The sequence below is a fragment of the Somniosus microcephalus genome, chromosome 6 (genome assembly GCF_052327205.1).
Source record: "Somniosus microcephalus isolate GS21.2 chromosome 6, FLI_Smic_1.0, whole genome shotgun sequence".
Classification (NCBI taxonomy): domain Eukaryota; kingdom Metazoa; phylum Chordata; class Chondrichthyes; order Squaliformes; family Somniosidae; genus Somniosus; species Somniosus microcephalus.
The window spans coordinates 117,321,432-117,336,616 of record NC_140992.1 but is presented as its reverse complement, the minus strand read 5'-3'; the positions used below and the strand labels follow the sequence as shown (position 1 = coordinate 117,336,616).

The window sequence follows — 15,185 nt, the reverse complement described above, 5'->3', positions numbered from 1 at the left end:
CCTTATCAAGTGTAAGATCGTTCTCTTCGAGCAGTCGTTTTTGTGTTCCTTCCTTCGACATCCCGCACACGAACTTGTCTCTCAGTGCCTCTGTCAGATTTACCCCAAACTGACAGTATTTTGCTAGCCTACGCAGTTCAACCAGGTACTCCGCGTTGCTTTCCTCTTTTCGTTGCGTTCTCACGTAAAATTTTGATCGTTCCGCTAACATCAGCGGTGCGGGGTTAAAATGATCCTTCAGGACAGCAACAATATTAGCGAAAGACTGATCCGCCGGTTTAGCTGGTGATAGAAGATGCTTCAATAACCCTATGTCTTCGCACCCATTGAGTTTAGTAAGGTTAGAGCTTTGTCATAATTTGCTATCTTATTGACCTTACAATATATCTCGATGCGTTCTACATACGTGGCCCAATCTTCCACATCGGAATCGAAACCGTTGATGTTACTACGCTTAGGCATCTTCACACTCTTCCTGAGAAACAACAACGAAATATTTCTTTAACTTTTTTTTTCAAAATGGCGGTTTCCCGCGCTTGTCTTCTTTCCCCGCCCACTTTCAAAATGGCGGTTTCCCGCTTCTGTCTTCTTCCCCGCCTACTGGCGGCTTCCCGCGTTTCTTCCCCTGGCGGGAGGGGTAAGCTTTTCCCTCGGGCGACGACCGCTGGCTTTCGGGGTTCGCAGCCTGCGCGTCGGCTTCAGTGCGTTCCTTGTTCCCTTTTCTCGGCAGGGCAACCGGCGCTGGGTACAACCCGTTGACGGCGAACAGTTTCAGCCGCTGGGCTGGATCTCGCTCAGTCTCCCTCGCTCGGGCTCTGTCTCTCCCGCTCGCTCGGGCTCTGTCTCTCCCTCAGCGGCTTCCAATCGCGCCTCCCAGCCCTCTCGCAGTCCGGTGCTTTCCTCCCCGGCTGCGGCTGAGTTCTCCGCGATTTATTTATTTTTATATCTTCCCGCGCCTTACGATCCCGGTCGCAGCGCTTCGTGGCCTCGGTCGCTGCCCGGCCTTTTTCACTCCAATCGCGCCTCCCAGCCCTCTCGCAGTCCGGTGCTTTCCTCCCCGGCTGCGGCTGAGTTCACCGCGGTTTATTTATTTTTACATCTTCCCGCGCCTTACGATCCCGGTCGCAGCGCCTCGTGGCCTCGGTAGCTGCCCGGCCTTTTTCGCCGGTCGCGGTCTAGCTGTCTCACGACGCCGTTGCGTCTCCCAGCCCGCTTGTACCGCGGCTTCCATGCTCCACGCTGCCCCAGTCTCAGCGCCTCTGGGCCCAACTTCTGTCCGGCTCCTTTCCCCCGACCGTGGTCGAGTTCACCGCCCTTATCCTCCGTTTATTTTTTTTATTTTCCCTTTACTCACAGTCACCGTGGCCGACTTGCTTCTCGTGCTGATCGGCTCACTCACCACCGTGGCAGAAGGGACAATCAGTGCCTGTTGCTGATGGAAGGCTTCGTGTCTGAATTCTTCCTTCTTCCTTGCTCTGCAGACTCGAGTTTTCTCTCAGCAGAACGACGAGGGCGGGTGCCTCTTCTCGACGCTCGTTAACTGCTTCGGAAGTATTGTTGCCGCAGGGTAAGATCGAACTCGTCGCTACTGTAAAGTCTGCAGGTATTATGGTGAATTAATACACAGACTACAAGAGTAACTTTAACAGGACTTTACTATTCGAAGGTCAGGGCGAATCTGCCCAATAAATCCTGACACAGCACTTATATACCGGTGTGGTCAGCGTCGGTATTACAGTATACAGCAGCCAAGATAAAGTAGTGCGACACCTAAAATAGTTCTCTTAAAGGTGGATGGTTACATACAATAGTTCTCTTAAAGGTAGAACAGTTACATACACTACATGTTTGTGTCTCAGTACCTGGGGTGTGTGTGTGTCTCAGTACCTGGTTTGTGTGTGTGCCTCAGTTCCTGGTGTGTGTGTGTGACTCAGTACCTGGTGTGTGTTTGTGTCTCAGTACCTGGTGTGTGTGTGTGTGTTCCTGGTGTGTGTGTGTGACTCAGTACCTGGTGTGTGTTTGTGTCTCAGTACCTGGGGTGTGTGTGTGTCTCAGTACCTGGTGTGTGTGTGTGTCTCAGTACCTGGTGTGTGTGTGTGTCTCAGTTCCTGGTGTGTGTGTGTGTCTCAGTACCTGGTGTGTGTGTGTGTCTCAGTTCCTGGTGTGTGTGTGTGTCTCAGTACCTGGTGTGTGTGTGTGACTCAGTACCCGGTGTGTGTGTCTGTCTCAGTAACTGGTGTGTGTGTCTCAGTACCGGTGTGTGTGTGTGTGTCTCAGTACCTGGTGTGTGTGTGTGTCTCAGTATCTGGTGTGTGTGTGTGTCTCAGTACTGGTGTGTGTGTGTGTGTGTCTCAGTACCCGGTGTGTGTGTCTGTCTCAGTAACTGGTGTGTGTGTCTCAGTACCGGTGTGTGTGTGTGTGTCTCAGTACCTGGTGTGTGTGTGTGTCTCAGTATCTGGTGTGTGTGTGTGTCTCAGTACTGGTGTGTGTGTGTGTCTCAGTACCCGGTGTGTGTGTGACTCAGTATCTGGTGTGTGTGTGTCTCAGTATCTGGTGTGTGTGTGTGTCTCAGTACCTGGTGTGTGTCTGTGTCTCAGTACCCGGTGTGTGTGTGTGTCTCAGGACTTGGTGTGTGTGTGTGTCTCAGTACCTGGTGTGTGTGTCTCAGTAACTGGTGTGTGTGTGTGTGTGTGTCAGTATCTGGTATGTGTGTGTGTGTCTCAGTACCTGGTGCGTGTGTGTGTGTGTCAGTATCTGGTATGTGTGTGTGTGTCTCAGTACCTGGTGTGTGTGTGTGTGTGTGTGTGTCTCAGTATCTGGTATGTGTGTGTGTCTCAGTACCTGGTGTGTGTGTGTGACTCAGTACCTGGTGTGTGTGTGTGTCTCAGTACCTGGTGTGTGTGTGTGTCTCAGTACCTGGTGTGTGTGTGTGTCTCAGTACCTGGTGTGTGTGTGTGACTCAGTACCTGGTGTGTGTGTGTGTCTCAGTACCTGGTGTGTGTGTGTGTCTCAGTACATGCTGCGTGTGTGTGTCTCAGTACCTGGTGTGTGTGTGTGTCTCAGTTCCTGGTGTGTGTGTGTGTCTCAGTACCTGGTGTGTGTGTGTGTCTCAGTACCTGGTGTGTGTTTGTATCAGGACCTCGTGTGTGTGTGTGTGTGTCTCAGTACCTGGTGTGTGTGTGTGTCTCAGTACCTGGTGTGTGTGTGTGACTCAGTACCTGGTGTGTATGTGTGTCTCAGTACCTGGTTTGTGTGTGTGTGTGTCTCAGTACCTGGTCTCTGTGTGTGTCTCAGTACCTGGTCTGTGTGTGTGTCTCTCAGTACCTGGTGTGTGTGTGTGTCTCAGTACCTGGTGTGTGTGTCTGTCTGAGTACCTGGTGTGTGTGTGTGACTCAGTACCTGGTGTGTGTGTGTTTCAGTACCTGTTATGTGTGTGTGTGTGTCTCAGTACATGGTGCGTGTGTGTGTGTCTCAGTTCCTGGTGTGTGTGTGTGTCTCAGTTCCTGGTGTGTGTGTGTGTCTCAGTTCCTGGTGTGTGTGTGTGTCTCAGTACCTGGTGTGTGTGTGTGACTCAGTACCTGGTGTGTGTGTGTTTCAGTACCTGTTATGTGTGTGTGTGTGTCTCAGTACATGGTGCGTGTGTGTGTGTCTCAGTTCCTGGTGTGTGTGTGTGTCTCAGTTCCTGGTGTGTGTGTGTGTCTCAGTTCCTGGTGTGTGTGTGTGTCTCAGTACCTGGTGTGTGTGTGTGTGTGTCTCAGTACCTGGTGTGTGTGTGTGTCTCAGTACCTGGGGTGTGTATGTGACTCAGGACCTGGTGTGTGTGTGTGTGTCTCAGTACCTGGTGTGTGTGTGTGTGTGTGTCTCAGTATCTGGTGCGTGTGTGGGTCTCAGTATCTGGTCTGTGTGTGTGTCTCAGTACCTGGTGTGTGTGTGTGACTCAGTACCTGGTGTGTGTGTGTGTCTGTGCCTCAGCTCCTGGTGTGTATGACTCAGTACCTGGTGTGTTTGTGTCTCAGTACCTGGTTTGTGTGTGTGTGTGTCTCAGTACCTGGTCTGTGTGTGTGTCTCTCAGTACCTGGTGTGTGTGTGTGTCTCAGTACCTGGTGTGTGTGTCTGTCTGAGTACCTGGTGTGTTGTATGTGACTCAGTACCTGGTGTGTGTGTCTGTCTCAGTACCTGTTGTGTGTGTGTGACTCAGTACCTGGTGTGTGTGTGTGTCTCAGTACCTGGTGTGTTGTATGTGACTCAGTACCTGGTGTGTGTGTGTTTCAGTACCTGGTATGTGTGTGTGTGTGTCTCAGTACATGGTGCGTGTGTGTGTGTCTCAGTTCCTGGTGTGTGTGTGTGTCTCAGTTCCTGGTGTGTGTGTGTGTCTCAGTACCTGGTGTGTGTGTGTGTCTCAGTACATGGTGCGTGTGTGTGTGTCTCAGTTCCTGGTGTGTGTGTGTGTCTCAGTTCCTGGTGTGTGTGTGTGTCTCAGTACCTGGTGTGTGTGTGTGTGTCTCAGTTCCTGGTGTGTGTGTGTGTCTCAGTACCTGGTGTGTGTGTGTGTGTCTCTGTACCTGGTGTGTGTGTGTGTCTCAGTTCCTGGTGTGTGTGTGTGTCTCAGTTCCTGGTGTGTGTGTGTGTCTCAGTACCTGGTGTGTGTGTGTGTCTCTGTACCTGGTGTGTGTGTGTGTCTCAGTTCCTGGTGTGTGTGTGTGTCTCAGTTCCTGGTGTGTGTGTGTGTGTCTCAGTACCTGGTGTGTGTGTGTGTGTGTGTCTCAGTATCTGGTGCGTGTGTGGGTCTCAGTATCTGGTGTGTGTGTGTGTCTCAGTACCTGGTGTGTGTGTGTGACTCAGTACCTGGTGTGTGTGTGTGTCTGTGTCTCAGTTCCTGGTGTGTGTGACTCAGTACCTGGTGTGTTTGTGTCTCAGTAAGTGGTGTGTGTGTCTTAGTACTGGTGTGTGTGTGTGTCTCAGTACTTGGTGTGTGTGTGTGTCTCAGTACCGGGTGTGTGTGTGTGTCTCAGTATCTGGTGTGTGTGTGTGTCTCAGTACCAGGTGTGTGTGTGTGTGACTCAGTACCTGGTGTGTGTGTGTCTCAGTTCCTGGTGTGTGTCTGTGTCTCCGTACCTGGTGTGTGTGTGTGACTCAGTACCTGGTGTGTGTGTGTGTCTCAGTTCCTGGTGTGTGTGTGTGTGTCTCAGTACCTGGTGTGTGTGTGTTTCTCAGTACCTGGTGTGTGTGTGTGTCTCAGTTCCTGGTGTGTGTGTGTGTGTCTCAGTACCTGGTGTGTGTGTGTTTCTCAGTACCTGGTGTGTGTGTGTTTCTCAGTACCTGGTGTGTGTGTGTGTCTCAGTTCCTGGTGTGTGTGTGTGTGTCTCAGTACCTGGTGTGTGTGTGTCTCAGTACCTGGTGTGTGTGTGTGTCTCAGTACCTGGTGTGTGTGTGTGTCTCAGTACCTGGTGTGTGTGTGTTTCTCAGTACCTGGTGTGTGTGTGTTTCAGTTCCTGGTATGTGTGTCTCAGTACATGGTGCGTGTGTGTGTCTCAGTACCTGGTGTGTGTGTGTGACTCAGTACCTGGTGTGTGTGTGTGTCTCAGTACCTGGTGTGTGTATGTGTCTCAGTACCTGGTGTGTGTGTGTGTCTCAGTACCTGGTGTGTGTGTGTGTCTCAGTACCTGGTGTGTGTGTGTGACTCAGTACCTGGTGTGTGTGTGTTTCTCAGTACCTGGTGTATGTGTGTTTCAGTTCCTGGTATGTGTGTGTGTGTCTCAGTACATGGTGCGTGTGTGTGTCTCAGTACCTGGTGTGTGTGTGTGACTCAGTACCTGGTGTGTGTGTGTGTCTCAGTACCTGGTGTGTGTGTGTGACTCAGTACCTGGTGTGTGTGTGTGTCTCAGTATCTGGTGTATGTGTGTGTGTGTCTCAGTATCTGGTGTGTGTGTGTGTCTCAGTATCTGGTGTGTGTGTGTGTGTGTCTCAGTATCTGGTGTGTGTGTGTGTCTCAGTATCTGGTGTATGCGTGTGTGTGTCTCAGTACCTGGTGTGTGTCTGTGTCTCAGTACCTGGTGTGTGTGTGTGTGTGTGTGTGTGTGTGTTTCTCAGTACCTGGTATGTGTATGTGACTCAGTACCTGGTCTCAATGTCTGATTTGCATACCCTTTCCTCATACAGATGTCTGGGAGAAATTCTTTTTTATAAACTAAATCTGAGAGTTTGGGTTTTAGTGGCAGAGACGCCATGCTGTTGATGTCGGTCAGTATTGGCTGTAATTGATGCTGTAACAGCGACGTTTCTAGCAGCCACAGGAACCTTCCAGTACAATTGAAGCAACCCACAGACCATGCCTGACACTCGGGCTCTTTCTGGGAAAGGTGTTTGCAGGCGATGATGCAATTTGAATTCTGATTTTTTTGTAACTTTCTTTCTCTGTGGGCATAGTTTGTCCGCCTGGCTTGACTCACTGTGGCTGAGAGGGTGCCTGTGCCCCCTTTACCATCTGCTGGCACGTGCCATCGACTGCCCAAAAGTTCAGCTGGATGAACAGCTGCCCACAGTCCATTACCCTCCCCCACCGTCCCCGCTCCCCCTCCATTGTTGTAGCTCAGCCCCCCTCCGCATCTGTTCCCTCCTCTAGGCACTCAGCGTTTGGTGGCACTCTGTGTCCTGACGTCCTCCTTGCTGTTAGCTGTGTTGTTGTTGGAGAAAGGTTGGGGTGTCAGGTCCAACACACGTAGTCTCCAGGCAGAATGTGCAATTACCCGCTGCCCATACTGTCCGACGGTGAACCTGGTCACGTGACCAGCGCATCGACGTGCAGCGTGACGGATTTTTTTTCCCCCAAGGGAAAACGCTCCTTCATGATGTGTGACCCTACATTTCCAGAGGCCAGATTCAAACACGTTGAAATGCGCATTTTACAAAGCGATCAAAGGAAAAATTTGCCGGTCTATGGGGAAAGCAGGGGAGCGGGACTAATTGTTAGCTCTTACAATGATCCAGCACAGGCACGATGGGCTGAATGGCCTTCTTCTGTGCTGTAAGATTCTGTGATCTGTCCCCTTCCCTTGCCGTTGCTGACTCTAGATTTCCGCACTGTTGCGCTGGCTCCTCGAGACCCTTTCTCTCATGCTGTGACTGACAGGCTTCTGCACTGCTGTCCCTGCTACACTTTCCTGGTTACCCAATGCTCTGGCTCAGACATAGGCCCACTCCTCCACCTCAGGGTGCACCTCCCGTCCTACGGCACTGACCCCCTGTACAGTTCTGTTCGCGTGTGCCTGCGTTAGTGTGCTGCTAGATGAACAAAGGTTTGCAGTTTTACAGATCTTTAAACACCAACCCATCCCAGTAAAGGAAATTTACTGCAGCTCGTTCCCCAGCCATTTTATTTGATTAGTGCTCCTGCCTTTCTCGCAATTTTCAGTAGTCCTCTCTTTGAAGGTGCCTTCTCTTGGTGAGACAGGAAAAGAGGATTTCAAAGTTAATTCTAAAAGTGCTCTTTTAAAAAAAAAGATACTGAAAGTAAGATCTAAATAATTATCAGTATTGAATGGATCTTGATATACAAGCAGTTTGTTGTATTGTACAGAGGCTGTAAGTGAGAAACTGTTGTAAAAAAATATATGAAAATTTGTGACATCAAATGACTGGTGGAACAACAACAGCATTTATATAGCGCCTTTAACATAGTAAAATGCCCCAAGGCTCTTCACAGGAGCTTAATCAAACAAAATTTGACACCGCGGCACAAAGAGATTTAGGATAACAGCTTGGTCAAAGAGGTAGGTTTTCAGGAGCGACTTAAAGGAGGAAAGAGAGGTAGAGAGGCTTAGGGAGGGAGTTCCAGAGCTTAGGGCCAAGGTAGCTGAAGGCACGGCCACTAATGGTGGAGTATTTAAAATCAGGGATGCGCAAGAGGCCAGAATTGGAGAAACGCAGAGACCTCGGAGGGTTGTAGGACTGGACCGCCATAAAGACTTTTAACAAACACCTACCCTGCTCTAAAACTTAGGGATGGAACACAGCAGGTCTGGTGACGAGCCTTTTGCTAAGGGGGTTATCACACTATTGCACTCTTCATGCTACTGCAATGCTTCTGCTGTGCATCGCCCTCTTGCTGTGCGTGTGCGCCACCTTTGTCTGTCTCGCTATCTGTGTCTAATGTCGATGTCATTGATGTAGAACGCAATGTATGTTTACTGAATCCCACTTGACCACAATTGGCACACCGCAGAATTGCCTTGCTGTTGGTGGATTTTGATACTATGGGGTTTTTCAGGCAAGTTGGACAGGACATCTGGTTCACATGTTGAGAATCACACTGCACTGTGGCTATCACTTAACACTGCAGGGCTGCAGACACAGGGACCGATGACAGGGTAGACCCACACACCTGCTGTTGAGTTGAGGACACCTGTTCCTGCAAAGTAAATGTGGAGAGCCAGTCCTTTGAATTTGGACTGTAGCTCTGACAGGGGAGACAGAGCACCCAACAGAAATGTAAGTGGGCTGGGTGGGGGAGGGGTTTAGATCACTCTCCTCAAATCAGAATAACAAAATCAATGGGTAAGAAAGAACTTGCGCTGATACAGAGCACCTTATTGCATCCTCAGGATCTCCCAAAGTACTTCACAGCCAATGATTCACTCTTGTTATGTAGGCAACTGTGGCTGCCCATTTGTGCATAGCAAGGTCCCACAAACAACAAATGCATGGCCAGTTAGGTGGTGGTGGTTGAGGGAGGAGTGTTGGCCAGGAAAATTCCACAATTTTTATTTTCAAATAGATCTTTAACATCCATGTGAACAGACAGTTTAATACCTCAAACAGCACCTCCAATAATGTAACACTCCCTCAGTGCTACGCTGATGTAGCAGCCAAGGTTTTGGCCCTGAATATTTGCAAAGGTCCAACTGGTCAGCAAAACCCCCTGAGGAAATGGCATAAATAGCTGCTTGCACCTTTCCCCTGGTGCTTCTGCTGGAATTACGTTGGGAGACGAGGAGAATTTAATTCCCAAAGAATTTCAGGGCCAATGTGCTCACGTCCTGGAGTGGGACTTGAATCCACAACCATCTGACTGAGAAGCAATAGTGCTACCAGCTGAACAAATATGAAACTTAAGTGTAAAAGTATCTCTAGTCTATGCGACCCGGTGACGTAGAGGTTAGATGGGCTTAATTCTACCTCAGGCAGAAGGCATGAAGCCTTCTTTTCTACTGGAGGTGGAGATGGGTGTTGTTTCATCTCTAGGACCTGGGCTCATAGCTACTCCAAATTGAAAGAATGAAGAGATCTTCTCTCAGAATTCTTAAAGGTCTGAAATAAAGATCTTAGATTCAGAACTGGGTTTGAATCTCACCTAGGTCCACAGCACAAAAGTTTCCTCAGAATCCCAGGCTTGTAAACCTTACCTGCTGAGGTTGGGACAGTGTAGAGGGAGCTTTACTCTGCATGTAATCCTTGCTATAATTGACCTAGGACACATACAGGGGAAGGCACACATACACACTAAGTATACACATACACACGGGGTAGACACACACATACATGGGGCAGACACACATACATACACAAGACAAACACACATACAGAAGGCAGGCACACAAAAACATGAGGCACATAAAAGTATGGGCCAGACTTACACAACCACAAGGTAGACACATACAGGAGCCAGATACATTCACTGGGCACACAGCTATATGAGGACAAATACAGGAGATTGGCACAGACATAGGAAATACACATACAGGAGACAAATATACATGGAACATTTACATACTCAGGGCACACACACATGTACTCACGGTGCACATGCAAACATGGGGCACACACACTACATGGGGCATACATGTACATGAGACAGGCATATGCTTAGGCCATAGACAATTGCAAATAGCATACACATGTATGGAACACAGGCATACAAAAGGCACACATATACGAGGTACGTACACAGGGAACACATTCACGGGGGCATGGACATACAAGGGACACACTTATACAGACATCCATGAACATTGGACAGGTACAGGAGCACTAAAAATGCACAATTCACTATGCACTTGAATGCATGGGGCATACATACATGTGGAGCACAAATATATTGAACACACGTGTGCATACAAGACGCACACAAACACGGGGCATACACATGCATAGGACAGGCATGTACAGATGACTCACATACAGGACACACACATACATGGGCCAGACACATGTACATGGAGCACACAGACATTTAAAGGTAACACACCTACACATAGTTACATATTACACACACATACATGGGGCTCACATACACATATGCAGAACAAACATGAGGTTCATACATACATAGGACAAACATGCATACTTACATGGGACACACATACATGGGGCATGGATCATACATAGGACATGCATATGAACACATGACAGGCAAGTACAGGGGGACACACATACACAGGGCATACACACTTACAAAAGGTTGCACATGTAAATGGAGCACACTTATACATGGGGCACAAACAAACACGAAGCATGCACATATGTGGGCACACGTATAAATGTGATAGGCACATGTACACAGGACAGACATGTACACGAGGCACAAATATGTACAAAAGGCACAGACATATGTGGCGTATGCACACATAAGTGTAACACACAGGGCAGACACACACAGTGTACACAGGACAGACATACACAAGGCACACAGATGCATGGACTACACACAAATACAAAGCAAATACATACATGGGGTGCATGCATACATAAGCAAACATACATACATACATAATGCACATTGGCACAATCATAGCACATACACATATACATTGGACATATACATATACAGGATACACACGTACATGGAATAGACATGTATGTGGAGCACCCACATATACATGGAACATTGCATATAAAGAGCACAGATGCACACCAAGCAACACACGGGTAAGCACATACACAGGCACACACATATGCACAGAACAGACACATATACAGGTGCACATAAGTGGGGCATGTACATATACATGGGGTACACACATGTATGAGGTACACACATACAGGAGTACACATATACAGGAGTACACATACGCAGGGTACACAAATATACGCGGCGCACCCAAATACATGCAAGTACTCACATACACAGGACAGACTCCCACAGTTTGGCAAAGAGCAATGAAGCTGTGTACTGGACAGGAATAAAAAAGGTTCTTGAGGTGGAAAAAAAATTGGAAAAATGGGAGCAAATATAAAAGGGAAGACCCTCCCTCTCAGGGAATAGAACCTGTACTTCCCAGGCCCTGGAGCGAGTGTTCTCTTTGCTGTTCTTTGTTCTGTTACTTGTTGTGCCAGAAGAAGGCTTCCCTCCCTATAATCTTTCAGAATATTTATGTTTTCATAAAGGAAGAAAAGAGAGGGTTCAGTAGCCATGGAGGACAATATGGCTCGTTGCCGTGGTGATAGTAGGTGCAAGATTTTTGTCAAGACACACGTGCAGGTCCTGGTAAAATACAAGATGGGAGCTTGAGCTGCGTGTTCTGCCTAGGTTTACAGCTCTGACGTTTCGGGCTTAGTTTGGGAATCGAACCTAGGACCTTCCTGGTTCGCATGTCTGGAGAGTGCAGTTACCGTCTGGAAGTATTCTGAAAGCTGCCGACGGGGATGGTTACATTTGCGAACCCAACTGCATGGAGTGTTACTTGAAAGTTGTTTATCCAAATCATATTGTGTGCCTTCAGAAATAAAAACCGTTGTTGGTCATGATCCAAGATTATGTAACAGCCCCTGAACCACGTCCAGGTGAAAATATCCCTCTTGTTGACCAGTAGAAGTCCCCACTGACCCAATAGGCCGGATCTCGGTGATGCTGCCTGCCTTGTGATTCCCTGATAACTACTGCCAGGCTCTTGGGAAGTTGGTATTATGTAATGAGAAAGGATTAATTAGAAATCTTGTGCGAGGCCCCTTGGGTCAGAGCGATCATAATATGATAGAATTCTTCATTAAGATGGAGAGTGAAGTAGTTGACGCAGAGACTAGGGTCCTGAATTTAAATAAAGGAAACTACGATGGTATGAGGCGCGAGTTGGGTAGGATTGATTGGGGAATGTTACTCAAAGGGTTGACGGTGGATAGACAATGGCAAACATTCAAAGATCGCATGGATGAACTACAGAATTTGTTCATCCCTGTTTGGCATAAAAATAAATCAGAAAAGGTGACTCAACCGTGGCTAACAAGGGAAATTAGGGATAGCATAAGATCCAAGGAGAGGACATAAAAATTGGCCAGAAAAAGCAGTAAACCTGAGGATTGGGAGCAGTTTAGGATTCAGCAAAGGAGGACAAAGGGATTAATTAAGAGGGGGAAAATAGAGTATGAGAGTAAACTTGCAGGGAACATAAAAACTGACTGTAAAAGCTTTTATAGATAAGTGAAGAGAAAAAGGTTGGTGAAGTCAAGTGTAAGTCCCTTGCAGTCAGAATCAGGGGAATTTATAATGGGGAACAAAGAAATGGCAGACCAATTAAATACATACTTTGGTTCTGTCTTCACAAAGGAGGACACAAATAAACTCCCAGAGATGTCGGGGAACATAGGGTCCAATGAGAGGGAGGAACTGAAAGAAATCAGTATTTGTAGGGAAATGGTGTTAGGGAAATTGACGGGATTGAAGGCCGATAAATCCCCAGGGCCTGATAATCTACATCCTAGGGTACTTAAGGAAGTGGCCCTAGAAATAGTAGATGCATTGCTGGTCATCTTCCAAAATTCGATAGACTCTGGAACAGTTCCCATAGATTGGAGGGTAGCTAATGTTACCCCACTATTCAAAAAAGTTGGTAGAGAGAAAACGGGGAATTATAGACTGGTAAGCCTGACATCGGTAGTGGGGGAAATGCAAGAATCCATTATAAAAGATGTAATAGCAGAGCACTTGGAAAACAGTGACAGGATCGGACAAAGTCAACATGGATTTACAAAAGGTGCTTGACTAATCTACTGGAATTTTTTGAGGATGTAACTGGTAGAATAGATAAGGGAGAACCAGTGGATGTGGTGTATTTGGACTTTCAGAAGGCTTTCAATAAGGTCCCACATAAGAGATTAGCTTGGGCACATGGGATTGGGGGCAAGGTACTGAACTGGATAAAGAACTGGTTGGCAGACAGGAAGCAAAGAGTTGGAATAAACGGCTCTTTTTCCGAGTGGCAGGCAGTGACTAGTGGGGTACCGCAGGGATCGGTCCTAGGACCCCAGCTATTCACAATATATATAAATGATCTAGACGAGGGAACTAGATGTAATATCTCCAAGTTTGCAGACGACACAAAGCTGGGTGGGCGTGTGTGCTGTGAGGAGGATGCCGAGAAACTCCAGTATGATTTGGACAGGTTGGGTGATTGGGCAGAAGCATGGCAGATGCAGTATAATGTGGATAAATGCAAGGTTATCCACTTTGGTGGCAAAAACAGGAAGGCAGATTATTATCTGAATGGCAATAGATTGGGAGAAGGGGAAGTGCAACGAGACCTGGGTGTCCTTGTGCACCAGTCGCTGAAGGTAAGTATGCAGGTGCAGCAGGTGGTTAAGAAAGCAAATGGTATGTTGGCCTTCGTAGTGAGAGGGTTCGAGAACAAGAACAAGGATGTCTTGCTGCAGTTGTACAGGGCCTTGGTGAGACCACACCTTGAGTATTGTGTGCAGTTTTGGTCGCCTTATCTGAGGAAGAATGTTCTTGCCATGGAGGGAGTGCAGCGAAGATTCACCAGACTGATACCTGGGATGGCAGGAATGACATAAGATTAGGCTTATATTTGCTGGAGTTTAGAAGAATGAGAGGGGATCTCATTGAAACTTATAAAATTCTAACAGGACTGGACAGTCTGGATGCAGGAAGGATGTTCCCGATGTCCGGGGAGTTCAGAACCAGGGGTCACAGTCTAAGGATAAGGGGTAAGCCATTTAGGACAGAGATGAGGAGGAATTTCTTCACCCAGAGAGTGGTGAACCTGTGGTATTCTCTACCACAGAAGGCAGTGGAGGCCAATTCATTAAATATATTCAAGAAGGAGTTGGATATATTTCTTAAGGCTAAAGGGATTAAGGGATATGGGGAGAAGGCAGGGACAGGGTACTGAATTTGGATGATCAGCCATGATCTCATTGAATGGCGGAGCAGGCTCGAGGGGCCGAATGGCCTACTCCTGCTCCTATCTTCTATGTTTCTATGTTGACAAATCAGGTCAGGAGTGGGCTGCTCACTATCTCCCCCAGTGCTGTCCTTTCCGTCATCTGCTACCCGCAGACTACGTATCTGGGCTTACTGGTCTTACATCAGTGCAGCTATGGTAACAGCCAGAGGTCAGAGGGGAAGTGGACAGGATTCCCACCGTACATGGTAGAAAATATCTGAATTACAATAGGGTTATAACTCAAACAAACGGTAATATTAGCAAGTGCATGGGGGAAATGAGCAAAGATAAAACAGCAGGCAGCGCCAAGTGAATGGGCATTCCAGCTGATTACAATGGGAATAGATCAGCAGCTCCCCAAAGAAAACCGTCCCTCCCGGATAGTTTGAGCATTGACGAGTGACCGTTCTAAGTTGGCAGAAACCATCAAAACCCACCAACAGTAAGCACAACTTAAACACTTGGGGACACCAGCCTGGCTCCCTCTCAAGCACTGATTCATTTTACACATGTTCATGGTGTCTGTCTGCTTTCTAACATATATTTCTCATCCCGTTTTAGTTCATTATACCCAACTTGCATTTTTCTTTCTTTCCTTTTCTTTCTCTCTTTCTCCCCTTCCCCTCCCTCCCTCCCTCCCTCCCGCTTCCTTCTGTAGACGTGAACGATTTAGAGAATAATAATCGTAACCGCAGAATAGCAGCTGTCAATCAACGAGCTGACAATTTCTCCACAGTGTCCGGAATGGTGGCTGGAGTGAGCCCCTCACCGTCCCTTTCCACTCTGTCCAGCCGCGCGGGGTCCGTGTCCAGCCTGCACGACCGGCTCATGATCGCCCCCGGCAGTGAGGAAGCCATTGAGCGACTCAAGGTAAACAGAGCACTTTCATACCATGACGATAATTAACAGAAGAAAAAATACAAGGGAAATTTGAAATGCCAAAGTTTATATCGAATGCATTAAATTCTTAATTTGAATGGTTATAGATGTTGGAAAGGTATGTGGTAAATT

At 47.8% G+C, this 15,185-nt stretch overlaps 1 protein-coding gene across 10 annotated transcripts in view; it reads left to right on the top strand.

The window, feature by feature from the left end:
• kif1aa (kinesin family member 1Aa) overlaps positions 1–15,185 on the top strand; it is a 599,030-nt gene that overhangs the window by 316,510 nt on the left and 267,335 nt on the right. For 7 of the 10 annotated variants that reach the window (XM_085990737.1, XM_085990740.1, XM_085990738.1 and 4 more), the window contains one exon: positions 14,833–15,044. In XM_085990737.1, the coding sequence (XP_085846863.1) occupies positions 14,833–15,044 (212 nt within the window). The remainder of the gene's footprint in view (positions 1–14,832; positions 15,045–15,185) is intronic. The other 3 variants (XM_085990745.1, XM_085990743.1, XM_085990746.1) reach the window with 1 other exon arrangement.